Here is a 19,624-nt window from a genome sequence, read left to right as displayed (position 1 = left end):
TTGGGAAATGTAAACGTTCTTCTGCTTCAGGAGTTTACCACTAAGGTACTAACATTATTTCATTGATGTTGGCATGGCAGAAATAATAATACAGATTATAAAGTTGATGGTGGTAATGGGGTGTTGGTGGTGGTGACGGGGTGGTGATGATGGGTTGGTGTGGTGGTGGTGGTGGTGGTTGTGGTGGGGTGGTGGTGGTGGTGGGGTGGTGGTGGTGGTGGGGTGGTGGTGGTGGTGGGGTGGTGGTTGTGGTGGGGTGGTGGTGGTGGTGGTGTTTGGATGGTGATGGTGGTGACAATGATGATGTGAGATGAAGGTGATGCAGCTGGTGGTGGTGGTGGTGATGAGGGTGGTGATGATGGGAGGGTGGTGGCGGTGATGTAGATAGTGTGGTGGCGATGATGGAGGTGATGTGGTAGTGAGGGGGATGGGATGGTGGTGGTGGTGATGGGCGGATGGTGGTGTGGTGGTAGGGGTGATGACTGCAGTAGTATTGCAGCTGCTGTTTTCTTGGTCCCATCTGACTTTTTCTTGTCATTTTGTCTCGTCCTCATCATTTCTTTAATTTGATCAAACCTATCTGACAATCATTAAATTAGTACCAATAGTAGCAGTAATAATTAAAGCAATAACATCAATAGTAATAGCAACAGCAATAATAGTAATGAGTAATAATTGTAAGGGTAATGAGTAATACCGATAGTAGCCGAATAAGAGTAATAGCACCAATAACAAGAGGGGAATCGGGTAAATGTACATTTTACTTTAAGCAGCACAAGGAAGTTACCTATTCAGCTCCTGTCAATCCAGTTTGTTTTCTGTAGTTTCCCTGACTATACTCATGGTGGTTAACAATTATCATAATTATTCCTTATGTCTCACGTACTTTTGTAATGGTGGACTTACCCAAAGTTGCTCGAATCTGTGTTAAGTTAGGTTAGGTTAAGGTAAATTGCCAGGTGATGTTAGGTTAGGTTTGGTTTAGTCAGTTCAAGTTAAATATAATGGTAGGAAGGAAGTTATAAAAGGGTTCGGAACGTATGTTGGAGTAAGTGTCCGCAATTACGCTCAAAAAACAGTTGGTAACGCCGGAAAGAACATGGCTAAGAACAATAGGGAAAGAAACTGGTAAATGTACGTTTTACTTCATGCAGCAGAAGGACGTCACCAATTCATTTGTTATTACAACAATTTGTTTTCTATTTTTATAACGAATTTCATTGTAGTAAACAACTGTTTCCCACTGATTTTTCTTTCATTATCCCTCACCGACGTTTCTTATGGCGGATATGCTGAAACTTATTCGAATCATGGTTAACTTAGGTAAGCAATGACTATATAAACGATGACAGGAAAGTGAATGCCGGAGCCAATAGAAAAATGGATGTCCAAAATACGTGTTGGCAACTTTGCCGCCGTCTCCAACATCCTCTATCGGGGTTACGCATAACCTTGCTTATGGGTGACTAATATAAATCTTTAATACACACAAGCAGGAATATATTTATTATTTCTTTCTTTCTTGGTGTTATGCAATAGTTTATCCCTCAGTATTTTTCACTCAGTTCATATACGGTCAATAACAGGAGTAAAGACTTGTACTGTTCCCTTCACATATTTATTCATTGCCAGTTTAACCTCATTTATGTTTCTCTTCCATTCTGCTTCATCGTTTATTTATTTGTTAATAACAGGAATGTTTGCATTGTTTTTATCGTCCTGACGTATTGTTCGCCTGCTTCATCTTTAATGTAGCTGTACAGTAATAGAAGTAAATTTAGTGTTTCTCATCCCCACGAAATGGAATGGATATTTTTCCCTCCTATCTACTCAGATTTTTTGCTTTCTCTAAATATTTCTAAATTAAGTTATTCAATGTATCATGAAATATGAAACCAACAATAACATGTACATATTCATTAATTAAGCACACAGACCTATTCAATCACCAGCAAATAAATAGGATTTCTGATAGGCACCTGCATACTACATTAATTATCTTAAAGACTGGCTTTCGTATCTGATATAGCATTCTACATGGACACTGTAGGCATATACCCTTACACGGTTGATTTAAAAAACATGCACCACAAAAGCACATCGTTACAGTAAGCATGGAGCATAGTACAAATACTTCCTGAAAGCATAAAACCCTACAGACTGGTAATGCCTAAGCAGCGAAATAGAATGGTGTACACTACATATGAACACACACAAACGCCAACAAGGCATGCCCAAGCATATATATAAATGAGAAAAATCTCACAGCCAGGGTTGGCCTACTCTAAGTTGTCATTCCGGGTCTAATGGTCAATAACTATACGTTAAGGGAACACAACAGTACTTACCGACCTTTTTCTTTGGGGAATCGATGATACACACTGTGGGTGTGTGAGTGTTTGGCATTATAATACACAAAACAGTAGTGTAAATGCCTGACCATGTTTTCCTTTTTCAGTATCATGTACACATGAGAAAAAGCCACTTCAGTCTCACGCCATTTATTGAAGTAATACTACCTTTGCTCCTTTATATTGATCCGTTCATTACTAAATAATCTGACTGAAACATATGTTTATATGCTTGTATCTGATGCGGTTTCACGAGTTATTTTTTTCAGGTATACAGAGGCTAAAATAGTGACAGCAGAGGTATGGTCCTGAAGAAAAGTCCATTCCGCAAACGTGGGTAATTGCTTCCATGCAGACTATAAACTTGCTGCCAACGCCGCCTATTTTCATAACGCATCACTGTCATACTCAGAGGTTCCAGTTAGGATTAAAGGTCCTTTATAGCTTTCCTATCATCGTTTATATAGTTATTGTAGGTAAGTTTAAATTACTTGTTAGGGCAGCTTAGGTTTGGATTGGCTGAAATGCAAGGTTAGGAAGAGGTGCTGGAAGTGGCCGCCATTACACTCAGGAAATTGTTGATTCAGCGGAAGGAACAATTAAAAATAATAGGGAAAAATTTATCGCTAAACGTTGATCACCCCAGTAATAACCAGAGAAATATAAAAGACAAACAGGAAGAAATCCTGATGTGGGAAGGAGCTTTGCTGCTTAAAGTAAAACGTACATTACCAATACATTTAACGTCCAACGTTAATTTACCACCCCCAAAATAAGCAGAAAAATATGAAAGTATCAGGAAGAAAAAATGATTTGGTAAGGTGCTTCTGCTGCTAAAAGTAAAACATACGTTTACCGGAGATTCGTAATTACATCAATACCAATAACAGAACAACAGCAATAACATGAGTAATAGTAGCAATAGTAATAATGGTACAGGCAACATTAATCACAGTAATAATGGCAATAACTAACAATACCACATTCTGCAAGCACCACTCAGAACAGCACCTGCACTAGCCAACTGGTCTAAGGGTCAAATTATTAACTCTGCCCTGTGTCTTTGGCCTTCGACAAATTACGACTAATATCGTGATACATTAAAAAAAAAAAAAAAAGTTCCAAAGTTAAAGTTCTTACAAAGCTTCCAAAGCCACCTCGAGTAACCACCATGAAGCTATCAAACAACCATTCAGAAAATACACTAACCCAATAAGACATCACTCATTCTGCCGTAAGTCCATCTATATTTACTCACTTGCATATCAGACTAAGTTAATATATCGTGATTTCTCTAACATATGCCTTACTTTTAATAAAGAAAAATGCCCCAGAAAAACCTATCGGCAGTCCTTCCTCTACAGGACGACTCCAGTTCAGAGTAACTCACATTACACGTATCCTCCCGGCTTTAATTAACCCATATTGGTTCACACGCGAATTAACCTAGTATTAAATAAAATACTATAAGTTTGTGTACATACTATTTACCTTAAATTAAGAAAAGTGTCCCAGAGAAGCCGTATGCAACCATCCCCTCCACAGCACGGCTTACACTGATCATTTCAAATGTGATCATATCATCAAAAATTCGCCCTGTTTCTCGGATGCCTCTCTATCCGAAAAATTAAACGTAACGCCTATCTGGCAACTCACCCGAAGAAGAAAGAAAATGGGGGTTAAGAGAGAACGTGATTTTAAGATACAGTAGAAAGTAAGCTTCAGAGAACGTAAGATAATGTAAGCCTTAGAATGAACGTAAACAAACGAGAGAGGATAAGTTGAAGAGAATATAAGTTTAGAACTGAACATGAACCTATAAGAGAACATGACTTAAGAGACAGACAGACAAATGAAGAAGCAAAGAAACATTTCGTTGTTGATGTTGATGTGGAGTTACATGAAAAGACAGACAAATGAAGAAATAACGGAGGATTGAGGTGTTGATATGAGTGTGGAGTTACGTGGAGCGACAAACAGACGATTTAGGGAGTAAAGAGATGTTGTGGTGTTAATGTGGATGTGGAGTTACGTGGAGAGACAGATAAATGAGGAAGTCAAGGCTCGTTCATGTGTTGTGGATGTGGAGTTAGGTGGCAAGACAGATAGGGAAATCAGGAAGCAAAGGAACGCTCTGGTGTTGATGTGAAATATGATCGAAGGTGTTAAGAGAAATACTTTGAGATGGTCTGGCCACGTGGAGAGGATGGGGAATGGGAGACGTGCAAGGAGAGCGTGTGTGAGTGAAGTGAACAGGGGGAGGGGGAGGGCGCAAACCTCTGCCAACCCCTATATGTATGTAGGTATGAATGTATGTTTTTTTTTTAATTTATGTGTCCGACTCTGGGCATAGGCTTCACAGCCTGCTCTCAAGGCCCATACACCACTTCGGCGCAAACACCCATCGTCCATATTGAATACATGCTAGGGCTGTCTCATACAGGACTGGTGTATTGGTATTAGCGGGGGTATTTTTACGACATGTCGGCGGGTCTTCTGGTAGATCAGTAAAGTCTGATTTAATGAAATTCAAATCCTTAAACTGTTCCCTGCCCCAGCCGGGATTTGAACCTGGGTCCGGCAGGACTGCAGGCCACCTCTCTACCGATTGAGCCATGTATTTATTTATATATGTACGAATTTCTTCACAGACCACTATCATTTTCACTTATGGCATCAGTTAATAGAAAGCACCTTGAAAAAAACGAGGCCAGTCTAACACCTGGAAACACCATTGCAGTCAAACAGGTTACTGGGCGGTGGCTGGAGAGTGATGTATAAAAGGTGGAGAGAAGACAGCCTGACACAAAACCCACAGACCTCAAAAACATCCCCGTGGAGAGATGATAAGATGGACTGATTTTTTTTTGTGTGTGATGGGTGCTCATGGTGTGTGTGTGTGTGTGTGTGTGTGTGTGTGTGTGTGTGTGTGTGTGTGTGTGTGTGTGTGTGTGTGTGTGTGTGTGTGAATAGATATCTAACATTTAAAGACTGTGCGTAGGCAGGTAATTGTCATTTGGCGTTAGTATTATCTTTGGTGTTTTTGTGTGTGTGTGTGTGTGTGTGTGTGTAATTCACCGGGTCGGTCAGGATCACTTGATGGTCGTGATCGTCAGCTTTTACCCTCCCGGAAGGGAGCTGAGAGTTCATATAGTCCGATCTAAGGGCAAGGCTGTGACCTTCACACACGCACACACCCGTCCCCTTGGTCAAGGGGGACAGTAACCACCCACTTCGTCAGTGAAACTTTTCGCAACCTGAGCGAGGCGCGAACTCCCGTCCACCAGTTGGCAAGCGAGAACGTTACCACTGCACCAGCGAGCGGTGTGTGTGTGTGTGTGTGTGTGTGTGTGTGTGTGTGTGTGTGTGTGTGTAAATATCAAACTATTAATACAATAACCAGGCAAGCAAGCATCAGTTGGCGATAGTGATAGTTGTGGTGGGTGTGATGTGTGCTGCTGTGCTGGACCCACAAACCAGAACGAAGGGACAGGCAGCAGGGACACGGGGACGCGACCCAACACACTCCTCCAGGGAAGCTTCACCGCGGGAGGACATAGGGACATGGCCAAGGATCTGTTCAGCCACTTCGTTCGAAAATCTTGCCTGAAAAAAGGTTTCGTTCGACAGCCAGTCAATATAGTTCCCTTCCCAACGGGGCACCAGGTCACGTTGATGACCCTCAAGCAGTCAGTCTAGGGTACACGGTGGCCATCACGGTATCCATCATGGCCACGGAACTATTCTCACGGTTGCCATGAGAATAGTTCCGGTCTCGAGAAAACGATTATTTTTTTCTCTGATATGAACCAAACTTGGTACAATGGTCGAGGAATAGCTACGTCATAACAAAATCTTCTTGGTTTCAGACCAACAGCCTGGAGATAAAGCTTACAAGGGAGTCTAAAATCTGACTTTGTTTCGCGACCGTGTTCATTGTGGTATTCCTCTGAGAAATAGGGTTTGTTCATGGGCTACCGCTCACCCCCCAAGTTTCATTTAAATCCTTGTTATATAGTGGCCGAAATTATTCTCATAGCAGCTGCGAGAATAGTTCCGGTCTTCAGTAAACGTAATATATATCTGATATTAACTAAACTTGCTAGACACGTCGAGGGGCGACTTATTGAGCTTAAGGATGGAGCCGACAGTTCACTTTCAAATTTGGCATTGTCCTATGACTTTCATCTTCGTCCTATGGTTCGAAAAAGTAATAGGTTTTGTCCTGAGCTACCTCTCAATATCTCCCCCAAATTCCGTTGAGGTCGGATAAAAACTGATCATTTTGTCAAGGCCGTAACTATTCCCACGGCTGCCATGAGAGTAGTTCTGTTCTTGTATCCTTTATTATCGATACATTTCTCTAATGTTTTGTTCTGAATGGTAAACAGTGGAACCTAATAAATATAACCAATTACGAAGTGTAGTTCTTAAATTTACTTTGCCACTGTAGCCTATTCTTATACAGCGGAGACCACAAGTCTAGAATGCAGGATGGGGCAGCAGTTTTTTTTTTTCTTTTCATTCGTCCTGTACTTATAAGAAATGCCTGAAACACTCTTTAATTGATATTACACCATAATGCTGCGTAAGCCTGGCCGTCCGATACTGAATATTTTGGCATATATTCTCAACCACCAGAGAAATTATTCACTGAGACACATTTTGCACTGGATGTGTTGGGTGTAACCTTAATCCATGAAATATAAAAAATATTACCTGTATGTCCCCTTGGAAACTTAAAAAATCAGAAAACGGTCAGAACTGATCAACAACTGATGAATATAGTAACTGTCAACCGTAGTGTCGGCATTATCAGTTGATAACGTTAGTAACCAATTTCCTCATTATTAGGAGGCTCTTCTGAACTCAATAAAAACAGTTGGTAAAAGTATAAGAATAATATATAAAGCGGCCAAGTTTTTAAGCAGTGACATTTCCCAAACTTTGTTTCTTATATATAAGTAACATATCAAATACTGTACAGTATATTACAGTATTTGTATAGGTAACTCATATGAAAAGAACGAATTAGAGGCGGAACTGGCCAGAGGGCGTGTTCTGAAGTGTAACCACTTCTGGAACTGAGGAGAACGTGTACGTGTAAGAAATGATTGTTTTATTGTTTATCGGTTTGGGTCCCGTCTTACGGCCGTTACTGGCACATCTATTTTCACTTTCGGGGTTCAAAAATCACTTTAAATGCCTTAATACAAAATCTGAGAAAACAGTTTTGTGATATCAGGCAGAGGTATATGCAGATTAATTTTTAGATCAGTTGGCCCACAAACAAACTGAGACCGTGGCAACAAGCACTGGTAAGAAGAACACCACTAACACCACGAAGATAAAACAGAACAAGCACTGCAGTCTGCATTCGGAAAATGTAAAAAATAAGTGATTGGATGCAAAGAGGTTAAGCTTTCCCTACGTATTCACACAAGATCATCGATGAGGAGAAAGTTTGGGATAAAAAAGATACAGTTAAGGGTCAACTTTATTCCTCAAAGTACAGTCAGCGTAGTGAACTTGTAGAGCCGTAAGAGACACATCACTGACTCCTTGAATCCATGTTACGTTCATTTTAAATTCATCCATGCTACCCCCAGACGATTTTATTACTCAACTTAGGAAAGATCTTCTGTACTGAAAAGGATTAATTAAGGATCTATCAAACCCGTCCAATTAAAGAAAATCCTCCTTACGCTGATTGACGTCGTCTACAATAATGTAAAAATAAAATGAGAACGTCGCCAAGCTTCAAGGGGCTAAATACCGAAAATATATAAGGACACTGTTGTTGGAATTCTTGAAACAAATATCACAGTCATAGAAATAGGAGTCTTACATTTATAGTGGGTAGAAAAAGCAAAATTTATTGATGAACTTCCTCACAGTGTTAATTGATGACAAGAAAGAAATCATATTAGTATCCTAGGACAATTAGGTCAAGTTAAGGATGTGTAAATATTGTAGTTATGAACGTTATCTTGATAAAAGGACCCGCATAGGGCTGCTCATGGGAAGCACAGTATGTGAGGATCGTGGAGAGATTAATGATTAAAGGTAAGGATGTGATGATTATTGATTCTTGTTTCTGGTCACTTGTACCTATGACCCTGACATGAAGAAAGTCAAAGTTCAAAGTCAAGGCTTGAAATGAGACAAATACTTCCAAATCAGTGCATATTAACGTGATAGTTCGAAATTTTTCAAGAAGACATGAGCTATACTGTGATCATGAGCTTCTTCATTATGGTTCGAAGATTTGCGACAATGAACCTATGAATAAACGTATAGAAAACATGAATAAACGTATCATGAGCTTCAATCAGTGTAGCCTAACAGAACTTCAAACTGCCACTTGAACAATGAATTATAAGACTTCGTTTGGCTCTTGATTTCAGTGCCGTAAAATGTTGAAATGGAAGACAGCATACCAAGTTACTGAATATGTGTTGAGGGTTCAGGTCTTGCTGAAATTGTTGGAACTTCACAGTAAACACATTATACTATTATACTATGGTCATTTTGCCTTAGCTTGGCCCAGATTTTTGTCCCTCCGCAACGAACTTCACGTTGCTCAGTTGCAGAAGAGGACACTGCAATGGTTCTACATCTTATCCATAGCACTCTTCGTGACGTAGCATCATATTCTAATATTAATATGTTGTTTGTACAGTTTTAAGCATTCAAGATAGAGAGATGGCAATTTTAGTGAACAGGGTTCTTCATGACATAATTTCAATGTCTGGGTTTAATTTCTTCTGGGGCTTGGTGGGTTGTGAATCCCTGCCCGCAAATTCCCTTCACCCAGTGGCAGGGGCAAACGTTGAGCAGAAACTATGACTCACGAAGGCATGGATTTCTTAGATATCTTGATAATGATGTGTCTGGAAACTAAGCAGTAAATAAGTAGCGGTAAATGTGTGACTATTTGTGATTCCCTCTTTTTATTAAATTCACTCGTCGTTGGGAGCTGCCGTTTTCATTCACTTTTTATGCCAGATTATTTTAAGGATTCAATAATCTTTCTTTAGGCTATGTTACAATAGATAAATTATTTTCTATTTTTATGTTACTTCATTATGCCTCTGCTCACCAATGGTGAGGAGGCAATTAGTGATCGATCTCTCCTTGCGTGACCTCTTCCTCCCTTCTCAACGCTGTTGTGGGTGCGATATCTCCCGAACCCTTTGATGGATTTCCACCAAATTTTTGTCAGTGATGCAGTATGAAGGGACGATGAACTCTTTAGGTCAGCAAGATCAAGGAGTCAAAGGTCAAGGTCATATGGGGTAGGCTTATTTCATCCTTGTGGGCGCGACATATCCTGTGAACCCCTCAACGGATTTCGACCAAACTTTTGTCAATGATACAGTGTGAAGGGACGATAAACTGAATAGGTCAACAAGGTCATGGAGGTAGTATGGCGACTTCGTGCGCAAGGCTTAGCGGAGGCATACTGAGCTTGGGACCCAAGTTCTCGGCGTTCCATGTCTTCATGGACTGAGTCAAGTAATATTTTCCTTCGATTTCATTTTTTTTCTGAAATGTTTCATCTTTCTCATGCCATGCCCTCTTATGAGAGTTAACTTATTGACTCCGAAGACTTCTCTCTTTTTTTTTTTTTTTAAGTTCCTCCAAACGACTGTGTTAGCTTTGGAGGAATAATTTGTGGTGGCGGAGTTAGAAACGATTTCCATTAAGTGCTTCAGGGTCTGATTTCTCTAACTAAACTGAACATTATTGTCGTTTGAAGGAAGTATGAGTAAGATTTAAAATATTTCACTGGAGTAGATGGGATGAGCTTGAAAAGGAAAGGAATGGAGGGGGTAAGTATTATGAGGGACACCGAAAACGAAAGAATATAATACTTGAAGCCGCCCCGGAAGGAATGAAAGAAGTAGACAACGAGTGGAACAAACAGAGCAAACAAGTAGGATGTAACAGGGATTTATGTTTTCGATGGCAAAGAAAATTATGCTGTATAGTCAGCGAAGAAAGTTTCCTTACATTTTCATCCCTTCTACTCGCGTCTTTTTGTCTAATTATACAGTACACTTATAGTCCGCTTGATTTTATCCGACAGAACTGGCTACTCCAACAACTTGAAAATTATGTCCTATTTGAAAGAAATTCGATAAGCCTTTGTTATGAGGTAGCAATGAGTCTCCTTGGTTACTAGTCAAATCAGCCCTTCAGCCTGACTATCATCTGACCATTAGCTTTGCTGTGATGGATTAGGGACCTTTGTCAGAATACAGAAAACTAGTACTTCTATGATTTTCTGATGATGTATGATTCTTTGTCTTGTCTATCCACTTTGTCATTCCTTGTCTATCCACTCTGTCATATGCTTAATCCAAATGCATAAAGGCAGCATACATCATCTTTTCCCTCATTAGAACTTTTTCCACTAAACACCTTAGGATGAATATCTGATCTGCACAAACTCTTCCCTTCCTGAAGCCTCCCTGTTCTTCAACTAATTAATCTGTTAATTCCTTATTTCTGTCAATAAGTATCCTACCATAAAGCTTTACCTAATACACTAAGAAGACAAATGACCCTGTTATTAATACACACTTCTGTTTCCCTTTTCCCTTTTTACAGGGGAATAATTATTCCTAAATTCCAATCATTCAGCACTCCACCTTCCCCCAGAGCCAATCCGCATATCATCCATGTCCATTCTACTAATATCTCTCCACCGTGTATCGGCATTTTACAGACATTCTAGCTGTTCCTGAGGTTTTCCTCGTTTTGACATTTTCTCCTTTTCCTTTTTACAGCGGAGTAATTCTGCCTGACTTCCAATCCTTCAGGACTCTACCTTACCCCCAGGCCAATCTGCACATCATCCATATCCATTCCACTACTCTCCCTCCACCGTGTTTCAGCATTTTACCAGACACTCCAGCTATTCCTGGGGTTTTCCTCGTTTTGATTTTCATCATTGTTTCCACTACTTTCATCCTACTGATCTCTTCCTCCCTTCTCATCTCTTTCTCCTAGCTATTCCCCAGCCACTAATACTTGCTTTACTTTCATTCCCTATGTTTAACAATTCCCTCAAGTGTTCTTTCCATCTATTCACTGTTTCACCTTCCTCCACAAGTACTGTGCCATTCTTAATCTTCAATCCCTTACTATCTTCTTTATCACCTTCTTACTCTCACAACCTCCTTCCACAACATTTTCTTACATTCCCTCCATTTTACACTCAAACTTCAAGACTGCTCACCCACAATCTTACTCTCTCGCTAATTTTTTCACCTCTCTTCTCTTCCCTACATCTAATTCTCTGTTCCGTCACTCAGCTTCCTTCAAGCCATTGCTTGCAGTGTTTTTGCAAGTGTACCTTAGCCGTGCCTAGCAGGAATAAAAACTCGATCTGTTGAGCGGCTATTGATTATCGTCCTGGTCTGTCTACGCATCGTTCTTGTGTTTGCGAACCCTGTGGTGTAACAATACTTGCAGGTATCACTGATTGCACATTTGGGCTTCGACATTTGACACAGGTATCCATTTTTCAGTGGCACAGTGCTAATAATAAATAAATAGATAATTACATTAATAAAGAAGTAAAGAAGTGAATGAATAAACAAATAAAGTCATAAGTACTTTGATTTATACTGCACGTTCCAAATGTTGGTGTCACGCATCTTAACAGGAGAGTTGCTAATTGAACATCATGCTTTCTTAACTCGATTGGTATTTTTTCAGTTTATTATTGTTACTTACAGACAATTATATCTAGCTTAGCAAAGATGTCTTCCAGTAACCAGTTTGATGTGGCAATATCTTATCCCTCTATCATGAAACGTCTTCCCACACCAGAATGAAATCGTTTGGTGGTGGGGAGACAACAACGACCTTGGCACTGAAGGGATTAAAAACTAAATCAGGAGTTACAGCTTTCATTTCTACTTCTGGCGTTTTACTGATAGTGATATTATACTCGTATGCACAAATACAAATGAAAAGATTATATGTAAGGGAATGCATCTTGAACTTTACTGCAAGAACGCAAGTCGAGTGAGAGGAATGGACACAATTTTTTTTTGTGAGAGGAGCGTGTGAAGCAACGTAATGAGGCAGACAAACAAATAACGAGTCTGTGTGTGTTCTTATGCTGATGTAGATGTACTGAAGTCCCCTGAAATGGTTTGGCCACGTGGAATGAAAGGGGACAGGCTGAACAAGAGAGTGTTTGCGAGTAAGATAGAGAGGGAGAGGGACGCTGAGGATGAGATGGAGGGACAGATTTGGATAGATATGTGAAAGAGGGCGATATGAGTTATAGGAAGGGCAGCCTGGTGGCGGATGAAAGAGATACATGAAAGAGATTTATTTTGTTCGAGACCTATCCCCTGTGAGTTAAGCAGTCTGGCTATGGACAAACAGACTGACTTATCCGGCATGCAGTCATGAAAATATTAGTTACTACTCAGGCTATGAGCTTAATTTTTCTATATCACAAACATTATTATTGCAGTAATTATGGATGCAGTCACAGTGGCAAGCAGCTGTTTGAAACATTATTAGTGGTACCGCTGCTGACTACTATCGCTTCATTCTTTATTAGGAGAATGATTATACTCTTACACACTGCTATGAGAAGTTATTGGTTCTGATGATTATATCTGAGAGTTTCGAAAGTCAGTGGTCACTCTTTTACCTTAGTACACAAAGACTGTACAACTTCCACCGAGCTGATGTCTTATGAATTAAATAGTTTGTTGTTGCTATCTTCATCCCCTTCCTCGTCGTCATAGTCTTTATTGTTTCGATTGATACTGTTGTGGCCCCAGGCTCATCTGAATGTGACCGAAGGCTGAGGCTGCCCTTCTCAAGCAGTTCTTCATCCACCTTTCGGGGGACAGGGATGGAACTGAGAAACGTAAGCACAGATCAAGGGTAGCACTAGTGGCATATAATACCTGTGACGTTGCACGGTGTTCCTGTCCAGCATCAAGGACAGCTTCATGCACATGGATGTCCTAGTACAGTAATATTTGGACTTTGAGCCACGTAAACTGCAAGACTAATTATGTTTGCAATGAGTGGGTGGGTGACAGATACACGGTAACAGCGAAAGTTGTCTGGCGTCTTGAGCCAGAGTATTGGATACTTTATAACACCCGTTCTCTAGTTAATTATTTTGCGTATTACTCTTTGATATTGTCTTTTATGTTACTTGTATTTCTTTCCAATTTTGTGCTCGTAGTCCTAAGTAGGGAATGTACTCTTCTAAGATTAACAGAAGGCAAATCCTAAAGTATGGACCTAGGAGCTTCACAACTATTATCAAATAGGCGAAGGTGGCAATACTTTCCCAAAAATATTCATGCCCAGCAGTATTGGTAATTTATTAGGTTTATGTTAACATATTTCATTAATATTATGTAAGAAGATATAATGGTAATATAATTTTAATGAAATCGATGATGAGGAATTACTACATCTCCCTAAACAACTGTATGGTCCTTAGTTTATTGTAGTGATGCTGGGGGTCATGTTCCCGTCAGATTAAGGGTTCCAGCAACCATTACTCATCAGTTTACCATTACATGTCACATGTTAGTATTCTTATTGAGCTAACTGTGGAAGAACTGTGCACATTCCAAAGATATCAGTAAAATACAAGGGAATAATGAGATGTAATATGCAAAAATAATAACTATGGAAGAGGTGCTAGAACGCTCCCAAAACTGACAAGAATACTGCTCTCTAGTTTGCAGCTGACGTGTTCGGTATGATGGTAAATCGTAATCTTTCTGATCTGGGAGATAACGTAACACCTGATCACGGATTTAGATTGTGTGTTGCACCTTAGTAACCTTGTGTTATGTTATTAGTGCAGCCAATGTCAGTGTTATCAAGACAATGAAAATAACATACAAGGGGATAAGAAAGTGCTATATGCATAACAAGTTACTAAAGAATACGTGTGGAAAGTGTGCTATACCAGAGAGAATACAGCTTTGTGGGACGATTGGTGATAAGAGTTTTACAGAGAACTCCGTAAGAGGTGGTACCAGCCCTTCACAACACTCATCAAGACTTGTCTGGTCTTTCACTGCTAATATTCCGGAGCGCTGTACTTGACTCAGCTTCTGCCGCTAATAAAATACGAAAATCGGCATCACTTCAAGGGTTCTGATGAAACCTTCAATGTGTGCTTCCCAGATTCAGCAGACAGCTTCCTCGTGCATGTGGGGGTGTCTAGTGGCTGTCTACTTGGTTGCACAACTTGCACAGAAGGGAAATGTTGCTTGACTTGGTTGAGCAGGAGGAAGTACACAGTTTGCTGTTGCATGAACGTAGTAACCTGAACCAGTTCCTCTGGTTCTGATTCTTTGTATCCAGGGAACTGTTATGCAGATGTTCTTTCACAGCAGCCTTTCTGCTCTTGCTGTTCATCGTGGCTGTTGTGAATATCGTTGATCAATGGTGTTGTGACAGCCGGAGTCGAGTTTGTGTACAACGTGTTTCGAGACAACGGATCCATTTCTATCTCGACCATGATGCACCTGGAGCCTTTACGAGCTTCTGCTTGACTTGAGTCTGGAGGAGTCAGGATGAATGATGGAGGGCCTTTGGCGCTGGGTGGAGGAGCGGAGGGGTTCTGTGGAGGGCTAGAAACAAGGGAAGACATCTGTGAAGGCGGGGAAGGGAGAAGGGGGTGACGTGGGAGGCGTGGTGTTCGTCTGTCTCCCCCATTCCAAGTTGACCCTACCACCACCAGGCTGTCCTGCCCACCAGTCTGGAGAAAGATAATAATAATAATAATAATAATAATAATAATAATAATAATAATAATAATAATAATAATAATAATAAATTCAGTCCCAAAACACCTTCCCAGAGAATGGAGTAAAAAAAAAAATCTTATCTGGCAGAATATGTTATGTCGTAAAGCACGTTCTGTAGTATTTTTTAAAAACCACTTTTCATATTGAGTGATGCATACTTTTTCTATGAATATCTTGTTTCTTAGCATCCTCATCATCATCCAGACCTCCTTTTCCTCCTCAAGGTATGGTGAGGCAGGGTCCAAACAGAAACAAAAAAATTGAATGAGATACAAACGTTGACACATTGAATGAGCCACTCTCCCATTTATTTACCATTCACGCCTATGGAACCCTAACTCCACATGATAGACAAGAAAAAGAATAATAATGCACGTAGCTTCACGCTTGCATATTCGACATAGTCAGTCCGAAGACTGCCAAGTTATAAAGGGACGTCACATTCTGATCATACACTCCCCCCCAAATTCATCCAGCCATCTCTATCGCTTGTTAGTTCGCTAGCCTCATTAACGCATATTCCTCTCTTTCTCTTACATTAATTTGCCACATCTATCCACCATATCCTTTTAGGCCTACAACGACTCCTCGCATCTTTAGATTTGCTTACGCAACCAATCCTGGAGAGGTAGTTGTTTGTCTGCGTTTGATGGGTCTGCCCGGCCAGAAAGACCTGGTTACTCAACAACCTGAAAACAACGATGCCAATACTGATGTGACATAAAAAAATGCAAGGTATTGGTATTGTGTTTTATGTATAACAAGAAGGAGAATTCAGAGAGTGAAACACTCACTTCGCACAGTCTGTCTAAAGCCGAACCGTTGATTCTGTAGTGTGACGTAGACCTTTAATTATTCTCAAAATCTAATTACTTCATCGTTACTTAAACCTCAACACATCCAAGAAGTTTGGTCCAAATCGCATAAAAAGTGTTTGCACAGACCGTACTCCCTCACCTTTACATTTGATATATTGTTCTGAAAATAGGATCCCTTTATTCTGCGCTAACCTAAGACTCACCCACCATTTTTGCTTTAACTCGAGTCAAAACTATTTGAGTTTACGGGACGAACCTTCGACCTTGCCCCCTGAGATTTACCACTGACTGACTGTTGTCTAAAGTGAAATACAGAATCCTTTTCTGTCCCTCAACCCTTCCACTAAGTCAAAACTGTGTTGACCATGCCTTAGATTTATGTTATGACCTATCACCTTTATTGGCTAAATTTTAGTCACCTGTCCCTCTGATGATTCTCACTCGTTACGACAATTTTGGTGAAGTCCCATCCAGTGCTTCTCTATAATCTTACTAACATACAGACAACCAATTGAACCAAATGCATAATATTCTGGTGCTTTCACATGAGATGTAATAAATCGCTAAGGAATAGGTGCCACGAAACCTCTTATGTCATCTAGATTACAACACAGAGACTTGGTATACCTGTGATCGCGGTCCAGCCTTGAGGTGTGATGCTGCTGCCATCTGCGGTGTCAGTGTGCTTCTGTTCACCGAAGACCTCCCTGCAAGAACAAAAAGAAAACAAAGGCCCGTATTGTAGGTAACACAGGAGACTACCAACCTTTTTTCTTAGCGATTAGCTATGTTCTTTATACCGTTATGTCGTCTTCTACTAATTATGGAAACCTACCTCGGTACTAAAAACAAATAAAGAGTTTTAAGACAATGTCACTGTTAATAAGGCATACTATAAGACTTAAAAAAGGGCGCTGTGAATCCAAAGATGTCACCTATAACACGACATTTAAGGCAGAATTATACCAGCATCCTGAAGCTGTGTTACAATAATCACCTAATGGTGTCACCTTCAGAAAACTCTACACAGAGGAACAAGCCAACATGTTTCTTGTCGCAAAGAAATCCATTTATTACTTTGGGTACTAACCAATAAGCTGGTAATTGAATGCATTGGTCGTTCAGCTTGGATCAGGCTCATTAGGGTTTAAAACTGAAGGAAGGTTGTTGTTTAACTAATGCCACCAAGGGACGACTCACTAGTAACTAGCTTTTGATGTTTGGATTAAGTAGCCTAGCCCTGGGCTCGTATTCCCCTGATGATTGGATGATGGATGAACATGCAGAAAATTAGTGCTTCCTCGACGCAAAATAGTAATCAATGTTAAATCACAAACATAATAAGGGAAAATATTTAGGACGTACTGCTGCGTGCTTGAAGATTACCGTTACATCTTGATAATCTCCAATACTCGTGACAGAGATAAAACATCTCTGACGTCCCTGTGTCGTTGCTGACTGCACTCCATAATACAGTATGCAGGCGTATAAAATCTAATAACTGAAAACACCCCATAAATGCATGTTAAATATTAGGGGTTTGCTTCTCAATCGAGGTCAAATGTCGAAGCACATGGCTGTTTGCATAATGCTCCTTTGATGGGCAGTATTATATAGTACATCTTGTGTTATAGCCTACTGGAAGCAAGCAAGCGCGCGCGCACACACACACACACACACACACACACACACACACACACACACACACATCTATCCAAACATCTATCTATCTATCTATAGCCTGACGCCCTAATCCCGCAAAGGGTGGCCGCGGACAAAACTCCTCCAAGTCGCTCTGTCACCCACCATTTGACTACCCTCCCCCCAACTCACTCCCCCCTCCCTCATATACCTCTCAACTCCATCCCTCCACCTCATCCTCGGTCTACCCCTCCCTCTCCCTCCTTCCACCTCACCTATATACACCCTCTTAGTCAGTCTTTCATTCTCCATTCTTTCCACATGTCCAAACCATCTCAGTGTATTTACCCTAATATTCTCAACCACATCCACATCCACCCCACAACGTTCCCTCACTTCTTCATTCGTCAACCTGTCCCTCCATGTCATTCCACATGCTCTTCTCAAGTAGCTCATTTTCACTGCTCTCACTCTTGACTTGTTCCCCTCTTGCAAGGTCCACGCCTCGCTTCCATACGTCAAGCTAGGAATCACAATACTACTGTATCATGCAGTGACTTCTTAACTTCCATACTCACCTCCATATTTCTCATCACTGCTTTCAGTGAACCAACAACCTTCATTTCCTGCTGTACCCTTTCACGCACTTCATCCCCCAAAGTTCCATCCTTACTCATCACACTACCCAAGTACTTCAATGCACTCACATTCTCCATATCCTCACCATCCAGCCTCACTGTACATTCTGTGACTTCATTCCTCTCAAACACCATAACTTTACTCTAGTTTAAATTCACTTTTAGATTCCTCTTCCTACATATTGTCCCAAATTCATTCACCAAACCTTGCAACTCCATTCATCTTCACTCAACAATACTGTATCATCAGCAAACAGCAACACCGGAATCTTCCAAATCTCACCCTCATTCATTAGAGCCACCCCCACATCCACTGCCCTACCTTGCACCTCGTTTACAACCCCATCCATGTATATATTAAACAGCCATGGAGACATCACACAACCCTATTTCAGTCCCACATTGAGATCAAAGAACTCACTCAGCTCACCGTCCACTCGCACCGTAGCCCTAGCTCCTTCGTACATTCTCTTTACAGCACTCAACAATTTCCCCTCCACTCCATATATTCTTAATACCTTCCACATACCTTAACTATCTATTCTGTCATAAGCCTTCTCCAAGCTCATGAAGGCAGCATACACTTTCTTTCCCTTCTCTAAATACGTCTCCACTAAACATCTTAGAACAAATATCTGATCTACACACACTTTTCCCTTCCTAAATCCCCCTTGTTCTTCTTCAACTAGCTCCTCTGTCATATGCCTAACCCTATCAATGAGTATTCTACCATATATTTTTCCAGTCACAATAAGAAGGCAAATACCCCTATGTTAACACACTTCTCTCTCCCCTTTTCCTTTGTATGAAGGAACAATTATACCTGATTTCCAGTCCTCTTGAACCCTTTCCTCCTCCCAAGCCAATCTACACAACTTCCACATCCACTCCATAACAATATCACCCCCATACCTCAGCACTTCACCACACACTCCATCAATTCTGTCCAAACATACACACATAATATTCCCCTCTCCATCCCACAGCCACCAAAACTTACTGTATCTAACCTAAATTTCACTGAATCTCTTGACCCAAAATAGCGAACATCACAGCGTTCCAATCTCGTCCATCGTCTTTCTTTTCCAGGACGCTCTTTCACTGTTTCTCAGAGGGACACCGACACGCTCCTCCGCCTCCACACCGCTTCCCAGAATTTAATACAGAGTGAAACGGTTCCCATTTTTTCCACTTCTGCTCCCGGATGCAAGAGGGAGATATCAACCTCTCGTACAATCACTGGCAATGGGGTTCCCAACAATTCCCTGAACCCATTATGTTTACAAATACTTCTCATTCTTCTCAGCGTCAGAGAGTATCTTTTTTTACTTATACTGTTGTGTGTGTGTGTGTGT

At 40.7% G+C, this 19,624-nt stretch overlaps 1 protein-coding gene across 1 annotated transcript in view; it reads right to left on the bottom strand.

Annotated features, from left to right (window-relative positions):
- Window positions 1–5,765: 5,765 nt before the first annotated feature.
- The window catches only part of LOC145405347 (adipokinetic hormone/corazonin-related peptide receptor variant I-like), a 126,506-nt gene continuing 112,647 nt past the window's right edge, over window positions 5,766–19,624 (bottom strand). Inside the window, exons 7-8 of the mRNA XM_080276757.1 lie at window positions 16,618–16,697; window positions 5,766–5,957 (exon numbers count right to left, since the gene is read on the bottom strand). Of these exons, the coding sequence (XP_080132883.1) occupies window positions 5,766–5,957; window positions 16,618–16,697 (272 nt within the window). The remainder of the gene's footprint in view (window positions 5,958–16,617; window positions 16,698–19,624) is intronic.

Source organism: Coenobita brevimanus, chromosome 66 (genome assembly GCF_032717465.1).
Source record: "Coenobita brevimanus isolate Jiangsu-jjx chromosome 66, ASM3271746v2, whole genome shotgun sequence".
Classification (NCBI taxonomy): domain Eukaryota; kingdom Metazoa; phylum Arthropoda; class Malacostraca; order Decapoda; family Coenobitidae; genus Coenobita; species Coenobita brevimanus.
This window is presented reverse-complemented; position numbering and strand designations above follow the sequence as displayed.